The 19,267-nt window shown below is 48.3% G+C and overlaps 1 protein-coding gene across 1 annotated transcript in view; it reads right to left on the minus strand.

The window, feature by feature from the left end:
- The window catches only part of PTEN (phosphatase and tensin homolog), an 81,276-nt gene extending 71,115 nt beyond the window's left edge, over positions 1 to 10,161 (minus strand). The window contains exon 1 of the mRNA XM_001363246.5: positions 9,919 to 10,161. Within this exon, the coding sequence (XP_001363283.1) occupies positions 9,919 to 9,997 (79 nt within the window). The 5' untranslated portion in view covers positions 9,998 to 10,161. The remainder of the gene's footprint in view (positions 1 to 9,918) is intronic.
- Between the last annotated feature and the right edge of the window lie 9,106 nt (positions 10,162 to 19,267).

A 19,267-nucleotide genomic window follows, 5' to 3' on the forward strand; every position in this document is an offset into this window, starting at 1 on the left:
AAGGTCCCTAGCAGCATGATATGACTATTTCCTTCTGAATTACAGTAAATAATACTTGTAAATATTTGCAGCCTCTCCTAAGAGAAGAACAAGTGCACATCTTTAAGCATCCATCCAGCAGCATAAAATTAAGGGACATCTTCAACAACCCCATAATACAAGGGAAATCTGCTAATTATTCTATCATCCACTCAAGTCAAATATGAACAGTGTATCTGTAGTCCAAGGGATTAAACCTACCTAAGAATTTCCTTATTCCTACTGAGGAGACTCTGGTACCTCCATACAATGATCACAACTAACTACACTACTGGAGAGCCTTATGCTCAAATAGAGAGATTAAGCACAATACTCAAGGGGAAAAAAAAGGAAAAACCTTTTACAAAGAAAGCAAGAGTTTGCCACTGTGCCAAATTAAAGTTCTCATTTCAGGATACTGTGAATTGCTCAGGAAGAGACATCTCAAGGGAAAAGCCTGAGATCAGTTCTGGCCTGGCCTGTACTGACCCCAGACAGGCTGCTTTCATCTCCCTAGGTTTCCGTTTCCTTAGGGGTAAAATGAAGGGGATGAACCAAAGGACCTCAAAGGTCCCTTCCAATCATCGCTCCTCTGGCTAACTCAGCAGAACCAGGGCTTCTCTCTTCTCTACTTTCCCCTCCCCAAGAGGCATTCCTAGAGCACAGCCCTGACCATGTCACCCCTACTCACAGCAGACACTGTTTCCAACCTCAATTCCCTGACCAGGCTTCTCGGATGGACTTTTCCTGGCTCTTCTTCCTAATTTCTTAAGGGAAAATCTTCTCTATCCACATTATCTCCCCTTTAGTAATCTTATTCAATCCCAGGATTTCAACAAAGCCCTCTACACAGATGTGAGTTCTCAGGTCTAGATCTCCAGGACTATTATCTTCCAGATGTCTCCTTATCAGTGCCTGGAGGCCTCAGTCTCACCTTCAACATGTCCAAAACTGATCTTAGTAGCTGCCTTTCCCTCAAAGCAGGTGTGCTTTCTGGGAGTTTGCCTACCTCATATTCAAAATCTTGGCTTTATCTTTAGATAGGAGAGGGGAGAAGGATGGAAGGTTCAACCTTTGGAACATCTCCAACAGTCATTCCGCTCCCTTCTATTCTCAGTGCACCTTCCTCACAAGGGGCCTTCATTATCATGCTCCTGGAATACTGCCCAAGCCTCCTAACACCTCTCTTCTACTCTAACCTTTCTTAGACCTTTTATACTATTAGATGAATCTTCTTCACACCCAAAAGGGCTGATTATTTCTCTGCTTAAACTCTTTAATAATCAGTTGCTTACCAAGGAAAAAATAAATTCCATTAAATCTGGCCTCAGACACTTCCCAGCTGTGTGACCCTAGGTAAGTCAGTTGGCATACCCCCTTTGCCTAGCCCTTAACTGCTCTTCTCCCTAGGAAACAATCAATACACAGTACTGATCCCAAGACAGAAGGTAAGAGTTTAAAAAAGAAAGTAGAAAAGCCTTGAATCAGGCACCCAGTGGAGAAGCGCCCTCTCTCCCCTGGATTCTCTCACATTATGGACTTTTCCGGAATCTATTTTCCAGCCACATTTGCTCTTCACTCTCCCACGCCACTGCCTAGAAAGTCTTCCCAGCACCCTCCTTATTTTAGTTCTTACTCATCCTTTCAAGCCCAGATCAAGTATCCACTCACCCATGAAGACTTTTGCCCGATCTCCTCCTCTTCCCAGCCTCCACAGTAAGCAAGGGGGAAGGGAATAAGCACTTATTCAGCACCTCCTCCACATGCAAGTTTAAGCACACTACAAGCGACTCATCTGGTCCTCACTGCAGCCCTTCAACAGGGCTGTTATTATCCCCATCACATGGTTGGGGAAAACGGGGTGAACCGGTGATGTGACTTTCCCAGAGTCACATGACTAGCAAGTGTCAGAGGCCAAACTAGCACTCGGGTATTCCTGACCCCAGTCCAGCCCTCTAGGCACTCAGCTGCCTTGACTGTTTTATCTGGGGGGGGGGGGGGGGGGGGGGGGAATGTGCTCTGTCATGTCCACCTATCAAATTAAAAGCTCATGGAGGGCTAGGGCAATGTCTTTCCTCAAAACTTCTATCTCCTGGGTCCCTGAATTGAGCCAAGGCTTGCTTTACAAAAGAGGCCAAACTACAGCACCTGAGCTGTCTTAAGAGAAATGAAAATCAGAGGAACCCTGGGGTCTCGCTTCATATCTAGGACAACTGGCAATGATGACAAAAGGTGGGCAGGCGGATCATGAGGGATTGTGGGAAAATGGGCAGATTAACCCATAGTTAGCAGATCTGTAAACGGGTCTGACCATTCTGGAAAATCATGAAGAAAAAGCGGCTAAAACATCCACACTGACCCAGAGCTTCCACCGCGAAGCACCTACTCAAGGAGCTCGATGACAAAAGGGCCCCAATAAGCAGAGCACTTTGTAAAGAAGCAAAAAACTGGAAACCAAGTAGATGTTCATCAATTGGGGGATGGCTAAACTAGGATACACGACTAATAGAGTATTACTGGTAAGAAACAATGACTACGGGACAGGTGGGTGGCCCAGGGGCTAATCAGGAAGACTCATCTCCCCGAGTTCAAATCTAGCCTCAGACATTTCCTAGCTGGGTGACCCTGGCTTAACCCTGTTTGCCAGTTTCCTCATCTGTAAAAATGAGCTAAAGAAGGAAATGGCAAATCACTCCGGCATCGGCCAGATATGACTGAACAACATGAAGACTCATGAACGGATGCAACGTGAAATGAGCAGAACCTGGAAAACAATAAATCCACTGACTGCTGCAATGTAAACAGAAAGGAACAGAAGACCCCAACTACCAAAATGGCGCCACAGACCACCTCTGGAGAGTATCTCCTCCCCACCACATTCCTCGCACTATTGGCTATGATAAGCTTGTAAGCTTAATTAGTTTTGCTAATTGTTTTTGCCCCTCAATTTTTAGTCTTTGTTACATAAGGGGGGGAGGGGTTACATTAGGAAAATGTAGATGATCCCAAAATAAAAGATACCCATTCTTGAAAATTTTAAGAAAAGCAGGAATAGGGGGCAGCTGGTAGCTCAGTGGATTGAGAGCCAGGCCTAGAGATGGAAGGTACTAGGTTCAAATCTAGCCTCAGATACTTCCTGGCTATGTGACCCTGGGCAAGTCACTTAACCCCCATGGCCTAGTCCTTACCACTCTTCTGCCTTGAAGCCAATACATAGATAGCATTGATTCCAAGACAGAAGAGAAGAGAAGAGAAGAGAAGAGAAGAGAAGAGAAGAGAAGAGAAGAGAAGAGAAGAGAAGAGAAGAGAAGAGAAGAGAAGAGAAGAGAAGAGAAGAGAGAAGAGAGAAGAGAACAAGAATATGCTTTTTATGACCTGAAATCATAAAGCCGATTTTATTGTAACTCTTCAGATTGTACCTGGCCACAAAAAAGATTGGTTATCTTTATAACCAAACTCCTTCACCTCTACTTTCATACCCATTAATTGCATATTTTATCCAACTCTCATTAAATAACAGATGTTACACATATGAAATTAGTCAACAATCCTTACTACCACCAAGGCAAATGACATCCATCCTTAAATTGAAAGTCAGGCCAAAAAAAAAAAAACCAATACTGTCTTTTGTGGTCCTTTAATCACTTTTCATCAACTTTTACTAAGCTAAGGGAGGAGCCAAGGAATTCTATTAGTATCTCTTTATAGACAAGCCAGGAAGCAAAAATAGTGTCAAATTTTCATCTTTAGATTCTTCTTATAATAGTCAATCAATTTAAACCCCAATGGCAGGAAAACCAATAGTTGTTCTCACTCCAAAGGGAAGCTCAGATCTTTGACAAGCAATTGGTCAACAGAATTCTATGACACAGAATGTAAAATGTAGCCTATTATTCATACAATCTCATAAGTACTTAGAGGATCAGAAAAAGTTCTACAAATTCTATGCCTTAAAGAAACAAGTCAACAAAGTATAGGTCTAGCTTCAAAGAAGAAAACCAGTACCCAACTAACAGAACAATAAGAAATGACTCCTTAAAAGCTTCAAGTATATGCTCACTACAAAACTGCAGAACTGACTCCCTCTTGCCATTACTTCTTTGATAAATGAAAAAAATAACCTTTGAAGGAAAACTGTTGCTCAAGGATGAATCTTGAGGTCTTCCTTTCCATCTCTAAGTTTCAAGGCTTTATTAGCAAACATGCCAAAATACAAAATGAAGATTAAAATTATAGGATAAAGTTTCCTACCAAATTTTAGATTCTCTTGCTAGATTAATGAAGTCCCAAATGATACAGGTCAAACTTCTCCTGCAATCAGCATGACTGTGCATAAACAAAAACCTCTACAGAACTACAAAATAAGTTTAGATTCTGACATCTTTTACTATCTTAATACAAAAATTTTTTTTCATTTAAAGAATTACATGGCTATCATTCACAATAACCAAAGACTTTCTTGAAATAAAAAGTTTCTAGTCTTCCAGTTTACCTCCTCCATTAATGTATTTAGTACTTCCACTACACCCAATCACTGAAGTTTATTGAAGGTACTAAATACAACCTAGAATTTCAAAAATTGAAAGGATATGACACCAAATCAGTTAGTTATCAGACATTTCTACAATGGCAGCAATATAGGTAGGGTCCACATTACAGTAGAATAAGTGAAAAGGGCATGTGTAAATCATTCATTTAACCAAAAAAAAATGTCTATAGATTCTCTCTCTCCTTTCCTCTCTCCTCTCTTTCTGCGTAATGGAGCAACAATAAGGCCCAACTGTTCTATGACCTCACCAGTACAAAAGGAATATTTATTAACATGTGTGAAAATTCTGGCTTCGTGCCAATGTTTTTTTTTTAATCACAGAGATAACCTGGAATGAAATTAAAATTTTAGCATTTTCTAAATCAAAGAAATTAATTTATATTAACTATCCTTCTAATACCTTAAGTATAGTTTACAACATTAAAACTTTTTTACATTTAAGGAGTATCTTAGCTATAAAGAACTAGTTAGGGGGCAGCTGGGTGGCTCAGTGGATGGAGAGCCAGGCCTAGAGACGGGAGGTCCTGGGTTCAAATCTGGCCTCAGACACTTCCCAGCTGTGTGACCCTGGGCAAGTCACTTGTCCCCCATGGCCTAGCCCTTACCACTCTTCTGCCTTGGAGCCAATACACAGTATTGACTCCAAGATGGAAGGTAAGGGTTTAAAAAAAAAATAGAACTAGCTAGCTTTGTACTACACATGATTAACCATTTTTTAAAAAACCAGATGGATTCTAAAGCAGAATTTAGAAAAAACATCTTCCTTCCTATCTGAAGGCACCAAATCCTCAGGGGAATAATCATTCCTGGGCTGTCACTACCCTTAATAAGACAAGCCCACAAGCAGCCATCTTTCCCACCCCTCTAAAGTCACTCTTTGCAGAGCCCATCACTCACTGTTTTTGACCTGATGGCAGTTCAGCCTTACTGAATGAAAAAGTTTTGCTTTTGTGTGGCATTCTGAGATCAGTCACTCGGCCTTTAGACTCAAGTAAACCCAGTTCCTCTCACTAGTCCAAATACAGGCTTTGTTCAATTGGCCTCAGGCTGAAATGTAGCCAATAGGATGCTCTTAAAAACCAACAACCAATACAAATTATTTCAGAAGAGCCAAACTGTCGCTCTCTAGCCTCTAAGAGAGAAAAGGTAAAAATTGGGGAAATGGCGGAGAGTCAAGTCCAATACATTTATTTGCTTTTCCAATATACTTTTTATAAACTGAAAAGTATTTTGTAAAACCTGAGCAACTATTGCTTGTAGATACAGTGTATCGGCCAAGAAAGGCCCTCTGCATAAAAGCTTCCCCATGATGGCATCTAGGAAAGAGAACCTGTGGCAGCCAGAGAGCCCTGGGAAAAGCCAATGCCCAAAGCCATCAGCATCTTCTCACCAACTTGGACCATTTCGTCAACCCGCCATGAGCACCAGCTCCTCCTTCCTGCCACCATCCACAAGGTCGCAACGCCAGGAGCTCCCTACGAGATGCAGCATTAGCGCATCAGTCATTACTAGACTCCACCGAAAGAGGAGGTGAAGAGCACACAGGTGAGGCTACTTAGTTTGCACAGCCAAGTTATACAAGGTTTTTAGCCAATCCCCTACATAGTATTTTAAATGTTATATAACTTGATTTCATCAACATGTTTTCTAGACCAAAATGACCACCAGAGACACTGATAGAGAATTACACACAAAGGCACAAAAAATTCATAGGAAATAGAAACAAACTGAATATTAATTTTAACCTAATTTTGCTTTCCATAAAAATTAAGACAATAATTTTGCATTTTTGCCCATACCGAGGAAAGTTCAAACAGTAAAAATGCAATATGAAATATTGGTGTCTTCATAAAACAGGCATTTTCACATAGAAATGAGGCACACTGCTGTGAAGCTTTCCGAAATTCCCAGCACCTAGGTCTCTCCCATGTTCAAAACCTCTTATGAATTTGCTTTCTAAGAAAAAAGTTCTCTCATCAAAAGTATATTAACCAAAAGTGGAGGATATAAAAAATAAGCACACACACACACACACACACACACACACACAAAGGGAATTTAAGGCCTTCTGAGGTTACTTGAAAATCAAGAGCAAATCACTGAAATGGCTCGAGTCTTTCATGGAAAAAAAATTCATCTTGCATTATATGTCAATTTACAATAAAATATAACAAATGGGGGCAGCTAGGTGGCTCAGTAGATTGAGGGCCAGGCTTATAAATGGTAAGTCCTGGGTTCAAATTCGTATTCAGTCATTTCCTAGACAAGCCCCCAATCACTTAACCCCCATTGCCTAGCCTTTACCATTCTGCTACCTTGGAACCAATACACAGTATTGAGTCTAAGGTGGAAAGTAAAGGTTTTTTAAAGAAATACAATATATAGCAAAATGTGAAGTTAAGTGTTTCTATTGATTAACCATTAAAACTGGGTCTATCCCTTCCCAATATATTATGATTTTTAATCACTTATTAATCTTTATGTAGTATAAATAAAACTAAATTCATTTTTCACTAATGTCACATAAGAAAATTAGAAATGAATTGCAGCAAAACTCACTTCCCCTTTATAAAATGTAACAAAGTAAATGACAGATTAGCTACTTCTTAAATTCTTTATTCTTGGATAAAGCTGCTGGGGCCAAACTTGTTAAGTAATTATAAAAGGTTACTAGGTGGCCAAATCATTAAGAGGAAAGATGGGAACAATAACTACAGCAGGCTATGTAGTCAAAGATTACAAAAAAAGACTAGTTTGACACTTACTTCAAAGTCATTCCTCCTGTGGTCTATAAAATATATGAGTTCTTGCTTAGAGGTGATCTTTAAGAGATGCAAATAAAGCCTTAAAATGCCACCATTAAGTCAGCATATTCCAAATGGGCCTTTATTCTCCAGGCTAAACTCTACAGTCCAATTTAGACCTCTGAAGAACCTACAGGCCTGCTTAGGGTGAATTTGATCTCAAAAATGTTAAAGAACAAAAATGGTTGAAATGCATAACCACCCTCAGTTGTCCTTAAGTGATGAGAAATTGCTTCATTAATAATGTCTTGTACTTAAGGGCTCTCATCAATGCACTGTTCAGCTATGATTTCAGAGGTCCTATCATAAAAAAAGGTAGCCACCTCCTGTCAGTGGGAGGAGGGACACCCTAAAATTTTGGACAAGGTCAGTCAGGCATATTTTGTTTGACTGCATACTTATTACAAAGGCTTTTGCTTTCCTTTTTTCTTTTCTCCCCCAATAGTGGAGTTGTAAGACTGAGAACATAAATGCTTTTTAATTGAAAATGGATTTTTTAAAGAGATTTTCATAAATGGATTCAACTTAAGAGCCCCCCCTTTTTTAGGTTACTACAACCATAGAGTGATCCCTTCTTCCCCTAGTTCTCATTTTGTGCTTTCCCATAATAATCAGAAATAGAGCTAGTCAAGTCCAAACTATAAATGCTAAGCAGATAAGATCCTTGAGGGCAGTCAGCTACTCTTGTGTTTGGGGGGGGGGGGGGGGGTTCTGCCTCAGAAATGCTTGTTGATTGACTAAAAGTGAAATCAAGCACATTTGTTTGGTGTGTCAAAACTGATGGGAACAACAGCAATTCCTTCAACTATCCTACTTTAGCGGTGATTAAGGTGCATTAATTTTATGTACAGAGGCTGTACAAAAGTACCTGACTACCCACAACCTCCAAGAATAACATCTCACTGCTCACACAAGAACCTGGTGGCTCATTTGCAAAATGAATTGTCGTTCTTCATATAATTTTTAAAATCATTCAGAGGGACAGAATTCTTTATATCAAGTCTCCATTTTGCAGATGGATCACCATTTGAAAGTTGACATTTTAGTCATTTTTAATATGATCCAAAAGGCCCACCAACTTAGGGAGATTTTTTCTGAGCTCTCAGATAACCAAATGAAAGCCCTGTCCTGGGCTGGGCTGGGCTGGGCTGTCCAGTTCAAGGGTTTCTATGACATTTAATCAATGCAATGCTTCTGTTTCCAAAGCTACTCTAGAAATAGGAAGTTCTAACTTCCTGGGAATATGGATGCTTTTCATTTGTTTAGTAATTTCCTACAGTCCCTCCTCCCCAAAACCAAAGCCACTGGCGGCCTTACACTTCACTAGCATCAAAATGGAAATAAAGTGTTCATAAAAGCACACACAAATGGCACCAGAGTGAAATGGAGCCTCCTCCAAACGTGCCCCTCTCTACCTACCGTGAGGCTGCCAATTCCTGAAGCTCTGGGAGGAAGGACATTTGGCTAAAATGTATCCAGCCCCAGGTGCTGCCTTCGGCCTTTCTGGGGAAAGGGGCTAGCAAGAGGCGCAGACAGTCAAAAGCAAGCAGGCCGAGCTCTTTTTCTGGAAGTGCCTCCGGCCCCTCTACTGGGCATCCACACCACCAAGGTTCCGGCCGACACGGAACCCCTATTGTGCCCGAAATACTGCAATAATAACTCAACGCTGGCAATCACAAGCCTCGGCTACCAACAGGCCAAAGGATTCTGCTTGGTGGAAAGGAGTTCCTATTCCCGAGACAGCGAATAAGGGAAATGCACAGAATTCTCAGGCTTGGTCAGAACCCAAGCTGCAGGGATGCCAGGAAGGGCTGGAGAGCCTCCCTCTTCTCAACGCAAAGGCCTAGCTAACCTGATCCTGCCAGAGCCAGGTGGAGACCAAACTCCTCGGTTTCTCCTAGTGCACAAACTGCCCGGCTAAATCTGGGCATTCGGAGTCCGAACAACGCCTCTCGGGGCAGCTCGGTCCAGCCTGGGGCCGCTGCCTCTCCTCCCCTGCAAACAAACCACACTTCTGGCCTCACTTCAGTTGCACACCCAAATCAGCAGCCCCCGAGACCTTCTGCTCCTACCTAAGACTCCCCGACTCCCTGCGAGCACGGCCCAGGGATCAGAACGCTCCATTCCCATTCTGGCCCCCCCCCCCCCCAAACACGAACATAGGCCGCCACCACCGGGCAGCTCCTTCCTCGTCTCCATCCCGGAGCGAAGCCCTCTTTAACAAAGCCTCGGAGAAGCCGCTGCCTCAGCCCACCCTGCAGCCCCGGTCATTCTGAGCCCGACCTGGGAGGGGAGGTATCAGGGACCCACCCGGGCCCCCTACTCATGCCGAGGCATCTCTCGAGGCCAGCCCGGGCCGAATTCTGATGCAATCGTGGGCTGTGCTGGCCCGGGGCTGGGGGAGGCCTAGGCCAAGTTGGACAGGCAGGCAGGCAGGTGAGTACCCGGGGTAGCCAGCTCCGGGCTGGGACAATGGACTGGAGGGGGCAGCGGGCGGGGGCGGCCGTGACCCCGGCCCGGGGGGAGGGGTGGCGACCAGGAGGATACAGGTCAAGTCCAAGTCGAATCCATCCTCCTGGTATCTCCTTTTGTTTCTGCTCACGATCTCCTTGATGATGGCTGTCATGTCTGGGAGCCGCGGGGCGAGGGGGCGAGGGGCGCGAGAGCGGGCGGCGGCGGGGCCTGCTCAGCAGCCGGGAGCCCGGCCTGGGCCTCTGCCCGCGGCGCGGCCCGGCGCCTGGGCCTGGGCCTGGGCCTGCGCCCGCTGGAGCGGAGGCTGCGGGCGCGGCAGGCGCGGTGGCGGACCCGGCGGCGGCCCCGGCGGCGGACCCGGCGGGCCCGGCGGAGGGCGCGGGCGCGGCGGGCGCGGCTCCTCGGGGCCCCGCGGGGGCCCGCGGCGCGGCCGGGGCCGGGCCCGCAGCCGCGGCAGGCCCGGGCGGGCGATCAGGCGGCGCGGCCCGCGCTGCAGGAGACTGCCCCAGGGGCGTGGGGCCCGGCGGCCGCGGCCCCGGCGGCGGACGAGGACGACAGCGACAAGGAGGACGAGGCCGAGGCGCGGCTCCGGCGCGGCGGCCCGAGGCCCGGGGGGGGGCGCCGCCGGGGCCGCCGCCGCCGTGGTGGACGAGGGCTCGGGGGCCGGGGCTGCCGCCGCTCGGAGCCCCGCGGCGGGAGCGCCGGCCTAGGCCGGGGCCGGGGCCGGGGGCGCGGAGCGGGGCTCGGGGCCGCGGCCACCGCCGTCTCGCATCGCCGCCGGGGCCGCCTCGCCTCGCCCCGCCGTGCCTCGCCTCGCCGCGCCTCGCTTCACCTCGCCCCGCCTCGTCCCGCCTCGACCCGCCTCGTCCCGCCTCGCGGCGCCTTGCTGGCCGGGCCGGGCCTCACAGGGCGGCTTGCAGCGGCGGAATCGGAGCTCACTCTGCTGCCATCATGGCCGCGGCGGCCGCAGCTTCCGACGGGAGACACCAGGCAGCTCGCGCCCTGGAGGGAGCCGCGGCCGGCCCGCACGCCTGCGCCTGCGCCGTGCGCCGCCCTGCGCCGCGACACGGCCCCCCCCCAAGCAGGGTCCCACCCCTCGAGCCCGCCCCCCGGATCCACCCCCGAGCCTGTGCGCCTGCGCTCGGTGCCACTCGGCGACACGCCACACCCCCGGGACCCGCCCTGCTCTCAGTTTCCAAGCTCGTGCGCCTGCGCTCTGCGCCTCCTGACGCCACACCCCGCCCTCCCGTTGCAGCACCACCCCTGGGGTCGGACTTCGGGGCCGGGCCCCGCCCCCAAGTTCCTGGACTCTGCTCCTCCCTGCGCTGCTGGCGCCCCGCCTCCTCACTAAGGTACCGCCCTCACACTTAGTCCCCACCCCCGCGCGCCGAGCCGGACCCAGCCGAACTTCAAGCTTCTCAGCAGGCGGCGAAAGCGGCGTAGTGCGGTACAGAACAGAGCCCCGCCCCCCTTCCGCTGCGTTCAAAACGCAGACAACTTTTAACCCACGCTGTATCCCGCCGCCGCCGCGCACAAAGAGTTCTGCCACATCACCGCCTGACTAGCTCGGGAAAGAGAGCAAGGCAGACACGGAGTGAAAGTGGGAACTGGGGCCCGAAAAAGAGCTGGAGCTAGAAGAATTTAGGAGAGGGGAGGGAGACATAAAGAGGAGGAAAGGAAAAAGAGGCAATGGTGGGGAGGAAGGAGTCTGGTGGGAAAGGGAATGGGGAATTATGGGGGAGGGGAAAGGGGAAGGAGATCGGTGAGGAGGGGGGCCAGGCCTCCGCTGACTCCGATCCTGCGCATGCTCTCTCCCAGGGCTGGTCTGGTGCTCCCAGGTGCAGAGGCTCTGGCTCCCGAGGCCGCCGCGGTAGCTCGGCTGAGGAAGGGCCCCCAATGGCTCGTCCCGGGGATCCCCTTGGCGGGTGGGGGAGGAGACCCCTCTACGGCTCGGGAAAGTCATCGTCCGTCCGGAGCTCAGGGTAGGGGGCGGGAAACTTGACCTGATAACCCCCTCTTTTCTGGGGTGTCGGGAGACATCACGCGAGGCAAGCTTTGTTCCACTAAACCGTGTCGTGTCGGGGGGGTTTGATAAACCAAGCCCCGGACGGACGTGGGGAGTCGGTTCGGAGTAACCCCTTTTGCCCCAAATTTCTGGACGTGTGGCTAGGTTCCTTTTTTCTTCAAAATGGGAAGAAGTGGGAGAGGGGAGAGAACGGGGAAAACGTGGTAGCCGGGGCCGGATTTGGTGTCCTTTATCCTCCTTCCCTTCTTTATCTCCTACTGTGCGCCCTTTTCCTTACTCCACTATTTGCATACTCCTTAGAGATGAAGGAAACACTAGCCCAGCCCCTCCGCTCCAGAGCTGGGGCGGGGAGGTTAACCTTACCCTTAGACCGATGTAGAAAGGGAGAACTGGAGGGCCTAAAAGAACCCCCAGAAATCTCACCCTCCCACGCGGACAGGGCCACAGTAGCTATAGAGAGGTATCAGGCTTCTCGGGGAGATCAGCGCCCCATTGTGTCTGCGCCACCTACCCCCAGTATAAGTAAGCTCTCCCGCCCCGGTGCCCTCCTCCAGTTGTGAGAGCCGAATCCTCTCCAGCCCGTATTTCCACTAAATGAGCTTCCCCCACTCTGGGTCCCCCGTAAGGAATCTCTCTAAAGATCTCCCGGGACTCTTTTCAATGAGTTCTCCCTTTGGGTACCCAGTCATAATAATTACCTTCTCTTCCCCGACCCCCCGACCCCTCCCCGGTTTCCCCTAGGCTGCGCGAGCTGTCCCCTTCCCCCACGTCCGCTCCTAGTTGGAGGAAGGGTTGAGGCAGTAGGCGAGACATCGCTCCAGCCTCCCTCTCCAGGTTAATTTCTGGGGCGGAGCCCCACACTGGTTCTCCACTTTCCCATCCCTCCGATCGCATCCAGTCTCCGCCCCCTTTAGGCGGCTGGGAAAATCTGGCCTCGAGATGGGGATCTGCAGCGCCGGCGCCCAGAGTACGCATGCTCCCCAGGAGGGCGGGCCTGGCCCGGTGGGCTGACTCGGACTCTCCGAGGGGGCGGAGGAAGGTGGAAGAATACACTCTCCTGACCGAACTACTTTCGGAGCTGGGTCACGTGGGGTAAGGGTGGCGTTCAGAGCCTCTTGCTCCTAGGGGCGGGGACTGCTTCCCCTGAAGAGCGGAGGGGAGTTGGGAGGTTGTCACTGCCACTCCCTTCTCAAGGGGGCTGTATTACCTTAGACCGGAGGTAGGCTCGGGGCCCCTTTGTCTTCTACCCAGCCCCGCACACAACAGGGGGTTAAATAGAGGCTTTTCGCCCGCCCCTTTCCTCGAGTTGGACGTGCGTCCGATCCCACATCTTGTATACATGCGCCGACCGAGGCCCGGGCTCCCCCAGCGACCGGTGTGCCCTCGCAGCGACCAGAAACAGTCTGTGGTGACGCTCCCCGGGCCCAGGCTACCTGAGCCTCCCTTATGGCGGGGACTGGGCCCAGGGTGACTAGTTAGGCCACTCCCATCCCCCCCAGGCTCCCTGAGCCTCCCGTCCCTGCCCTATGGGGCTGGGATTGAGCCCGGGTGACCCGCTTTAACACTCCGGTGGAAGAGCAGCACCCTCTTCAGGCTGAGCAGTGCTGGGCGGGTCAGGGGTTCTCCCGATGGGATATTGGTGCTTTCCTTCCCCGATTGCCTTGAGATCGGATCTCTTACGTTCAGGCTCACTCTCTCAAAGCCCCTCCGAATTCTAGGGACCCCCGAGTGGCTCTCCGGGCTGGATGTGCCCCCTCCCCCGCTGTTAGGGGCCTGTGACTGTGCCCCGGGGCCATCCAACCGAAGACTGTCCCGGAGTTTGCACCTGGATATTTAGGGATAACTGGCATAGTAGTGCCCCCTCCCCCACTTCAGAAGCACATTCTCCTCTCTCAGCTCGGGCTCGGGCTGGAGCGGACTCTAGGGCCTGTCGGGATCCCTGCTTGTTAGCACCGAGGACCGACCCCCTCTCAAGGTCCCCCGGGATGCAGTAATGCTGTTCTCCCCTCATTCGGTGTCCCACTGAAGCACTCTGCGCAGACCCAGAGCCAAGTGGCATCTGGAGATGAAAGACTGACCAACAAGAAAACACTTATTAAACATTTACTCTGTGCTAACTACAATTACAATAGCTAACATTCCTGTTGCACTTTTCCCAGGAAAAGAACAACACAAGACAGTCCCTGCCCTTAAACAGCTTGGACTTTTTTTTTTACATTTTATTTCATTTTGGCACATTTTTGAGTTCCAAGTTGCCTCCTTCCCAGCCAACATTTGCCCCATGTATGTGTGAAACCCTGTGGCACATCCTTCCATAGCGTCTTCCTCTATAAATCCTGTGTGGTTGATTTTAATATTCCTATTACTCTGACTAGCTTAGTCATTCACTGTGACTCTTCCAACAAGGGTGCTCTTACTGCATACCACTGACCTTCTCTGGTTTCTGCTCATTTCACTTCACTTTTTCAGGCAACTATTTCCTTTTTTTTAATTCTTTACCAATTGTCTTAGTGTCAGTTCTAAGGCAGAAGAGTGACAAAGGCTAGGCAACTAGGGTTGAGTGATTGCCCCGGGTTACACAACTAGGAAGTATCTGAGGTCAGATTTGAACCCAGATCCTTCTGATTCCAGGCCTGGCACTCCATCCACTCTGCTACCTATCTTTCCTGCAAGTCTTTCCATGTTTTTCTAGAATCAACCTGCTCATCATTTCTCATGGCACAGTGATATTCCATCACAATCGTATGCCACAACTTATTTAGCCATGCTCCAACGGAAGGGCATCCCCTCAATTTCCAGGTTTTTGCCATCCCCAAAAAGGAGCTGCTCTAAATATTTTAGAACCTAGAGGTTCTTTTCCTTTTCCCTGACCCCCTTGGGAAACAGACTAATAGTGGGTCTAAGGGTGGACAGTTTTATAACTCCTCAGCCTGGATGGAGGACTCGTCCCAATTTGGACTCTAACTTTCCACACTTGTTTTATATTTCACCTCTTCACATATTCGATACGTCCTACAAACTGGCTTGATAACAGTAACTCGCACCTAACACCCTCTCTCATCCCATGCCTTTGTCTAGGGAGGTCTGGCCTCCCTCTTCATCTCTGGCTCATGGAATCCTGAGCCCCAACGTCACTGCCTACGGAAGATCTTCCCCAGTCTCCCCAGTGAATCTCTCCCTCTCCAAATGACATCGTATTGCTTTATACACATCTCCCAAGAGAGTGTGAGCCCCTTGTCGGTAAGGTCAGCCTCATTTATTGTCTCTGTGACCAGAGCACTTAGAGCAGGGCCAAGCAGCACTTAATCCAATGTCTTGGAAGGCAAAGACTTTGGGAAGATTAAAGTCAGTAGCTCACTTCCCTAATCTCTAAAATGAAGCCGTTTAATTCCGTGACTGATAAAATCCCCTCTCTCTAATGTGGGGACCCTCTGAAAAAATGCATGCCCTTTCCTGTGCTGAATTCCCACTCAGCCTTTCTCCACTCAAATGCCATCTCCTCCACGAAGGCTTCTCTGATTGCAACTTCCCAGGTGCTAACATCCTTCCTCAGAGCTCCCAGAGTGCTGCAGGCTTACCGCTGTCATGCACGATGCAGTCATTTGTGTGTCGTGGCCCCCTATGCGACTAAACTCTATGAGGGCCAGAGCTTTGTCTCCATTAGGCTTTGAATCATCCCCAGGCCTTGCATCAGACTGTGTGCTCAGTCAAAGTCTGAGAACAGAATCGTGGGAGGTTACGGGAGAAAGGAGCAAAGGGACTCTCTCAGTCTCCTAAAATGGCAGGAAGAAGGGAAAGGAAACCCCAGCCATTAGGATGAGAGGGGAGGAAAAAGGGGAAACAGTTCCATCTGCTGGAGAATGAGGGTATCGGGATGACCTCTTGGGGACAGGAAGAAGACCTCATTCACTGCTCCACGGGGAAAGGCCAGCATGTAGAGAAACTCCTGGCCATGAGAAGAGGGACGGACCTCCCAGGACCCCCTCTAGGGTGATGGAACCTCAGTTTTCTCATCTATAAAATAAAAAGGTTGAAGCTATTCAGAACATAACTTTGGGGGGAAGCCCAGAGAAACAAGTCAGGTGCCACACCAATGGGGGAGCAACTGGAGGAGCCCCACTGGGCAAGTGGACTGGAACAATATTTCAGAAATGATGAAAGTGGGCTCAGCAAGGAAAGAGGAGCCTTGACAACAAGAAACAATCGATTCCGGACTGATGTCCATGGGGACTTAGACTCCAGAGGCATCGAACCTGAAAAATGAATAAAAACCTGGAAGAATTCAGAGGATCCAAGATCGGCAATGAGAAGGGACTTTAGAGCTGCCCAAACCAAGGCCCCAGGAAAGCCAAGGGAATTCACCCAGCATCACCCAGTGAGGGAAGCACCACGAGCAGACCACGCTAGGGCACAAGGCTAGTGCGGAGCCACAAACCTGCTGCTCTTAGGCCTACCTAGCTTGTAGAGGGCATGCATTCCCCCCCTGGGAAGTGGCCACAGGGAACCTTGAATGGGTGTGTGCCCTGCCATCATAGTATGGGCTCATAGCAACTCTCTGTGGCCTTGCACCATCTCACAGCTGCTCCCCAGGATATTCAGCCCTTTGGTGCTCTTGAAACCATTCCCTTAAAGCCATGGTGCCCTTCCTTGAGTAATGGCCAGAACCATCGTTCTCTACAGAGACCATTCTCCCACTGGAGCCTCTGGGCCACCCCAACCCCCTGCAAGCAGTTCTGACCTCTGGCCCCATGACAGACCAGACTGGGTGGGTTCAGAAGCAGTCCCAAGAGGATCAAAGCAGTAGAGACAAGTTGGGGAGGATCCTGTCACTTTTCTATTTCTTTTCTTATTTTAATCCTTACCTTCCATCTTAGAATTCATACAAAGAATGGCAAGGACTGGACAATGGGGGTTAAGTGACATGCTCAGGATCACCCAGCTAGGAAGTATCTGGAGTCATATTTAGCTCAGAATTAGAAAGGAGTTGTATCAGAAATAGAAGGGGGGGTCTCAGAGGATTAAGAGCTAGGCTGGAGATGGAGCCATGACTCCTGGGCATGTGGTTGCACTGCCACCATCTCAGTGGTTGGGGGTCAGGGTTCTGGGACAAGAATATCTGGCTCTTCAGGGATGAATCCATTGGCACACGTCTTTGGAGTTCTAAAAGTGCCTCATTGCCCTACGCCAGGAAGCCTTCGTCTTGTTGGCCATTCATGGTCATGTGGTCAGACTTTACTTTTGAGAGCCCCCATCCTTCTTAAGCTGTCCTTCCTTCAGCATGACCCATATTGTGTCTCTGAGCTTTGTAAGTCTGCTATTCACATTACAACTCCTTGGCTGCCACAAGAGGTCACTTTCTCTTCATTCTCCCTGCTTCCATTTTCAGCCCTGACCTCGTTAGTCCGAGAGCCAGAGCAACAGTTCCCCCTGTTTCTCCCTTTGCTTCCAGGAATTGAAATTTCGAGGACTTTTGCTTAAATTTAAATTTTGTTTAAATTTGTCCAGTGCCCCCCAACCCTGTCATTTTCTACGTTGGACAAGACTCTCTTTTTCTCTATTTCTCATCTATAAAAGGAAGGCAGCTAGGTAGCTTGAGATAGTGATTGAGAGTCAGGCCTAGAGACAGGAGGTCCTGAGTTCAAATATGACCTCAGACCCCCTTCTCCCCTCACCCCATCACTTAACCCCCACCGTCTAGCCCTGACCACTCTTCTGCCTTGGAACCAACACACAGTATAGATTCTAAGACAAAAGGTAATTTTTTTCAAAAGGCAGGGACTAAACAGCCTCTAATCTAGCTCTGAGTCTATGATCTCATAAGATCAATCAAAGGAGCTAGGTGGCACAGTGAATATATAATGCTGGTCCGGGAGGCAAGGGGACTCGTCTATCTGAATTTAAATTTAGTCTCAGATACTTATTAGCTGGATAATCCTAACCTAGGCACTTGACCCGGTTTGCCTCAGTTTCCTTATATGTAAAATGAGCTGGGAAAGGGAAATAGTAAACCACTCTAGTCAAATGGGATCAGGGTAAGCATGACTGAAACAACTGAACATCAGCAACATAAGTTGAATCTAGAGTTATCAGATATGATTTGCCTTAAACGAAGCCAATGTAACATTCAGCAGTGAAATCTCAGAAATATTCCCACTAAAAACAGCTACAAAGCAAGGATGTCAGTCACCACTTTTACTTGAAATAGCACTGGAAATTCTAGTAATTGTAAGATAAAAAGAAGAAAGACATTAAATTTTAAATTAAGAGATCAAAGTATCATAATTTCAACTAATAAACAACTCTATGTAAAAAGTACAACCACCTCCAAAATTAATGTAGACAAATTATTTCAACATTCTCAGGATACAAAATTACCTTCATTCTTCTTGAATAAAGAACAAGAAAACAACAAAAAAGAAACATTTAGAGATAACAAAGGCAATCACATAATCAAGAATTAATCTACTTAATAATACACAGGCCCTGTATAAGGGCACATATGCAAATATAATCAACAAAAGCAAAGAATCAATAACTTAGAATTTGAAGGGACTTCAGTATTCATCTAGACTAAATCATAATCTAAAGGAACTCTTACTATTCCATACCTTGAAAAATGGCTCTCTATTCTCTGCGTGAAGATCTCCAAAGGAAGGGGCACTGCTGTACTTCTCAAGAGAGCCCATTCCATTTTAGGACTATACTCATTGCTAGATAGTTTTACTTACCATTAAGTTTAAATTGGCTTCTGCAGTTTTGCCCACTTCCCCTAGTTTTGCCTTCTAGGGCCAAACAGAACAAATATGATTTTTCATCTTTTTCAAATACTTGAACGTATAATCATGTCCCTCTTCCCCATCTTTTCCAAGCTATACATCCCTAGTTTCTTTTCTTTTTGTTTTAATCCTTACCTTCCATCGTAGAATCAATATTGTGTACTGGTTCTAAGGCAGAAGAATGGTAAGAGCTAGGCAATGGTTGTCAAGTGACTTGCCCAGGGTCACAAAGCTAAGAAGTGTCTGAAACCAGATTTGAACCCAAGCCCTCCTGACTCCAAGTCTTGTGCTCTATCCACCTTGCTGTCCCTTTGCCTCTGATTCTTAATCTCTGGTTTCATTCAAAATCCAGCTCTGGCATCACCTTCATTCCACAAGGAGTTTTTCCTTTTCCCCTAAGAGCCCAAGCCTTACTCCAAACTATCATGTATTTATTTTGTCTATTCTACTTGCCCAGCTGACCTGCAAGTTCCCTGAGGGCAGAGATTGTCTTGTAGACCCAGAGGCCCTGACACCAATAGAGAATTAATAAGTGCTTGTCAGTGGATTGAAAAATTGATTTAAATTCCCTTTATTTTGCTGTTCAGTCATTTCAGTCATGTTTGAATCTTCATGGACCCCC

The sequence above is a fragment of the Monodelphis domestica genome, chromosome 1, assembly GCF_027887165.1.
Source record: "Monodelphis domestica isolate mMonDom1 chromosome 1, mMonDom1.pri, whole genome shotgun sequence".
NCBI lineage: Eukaryota > Metazoa > Chordata > Mammalia > Didelphimorphia > Didelphidae > Monodelphis > Monodelphis domestica.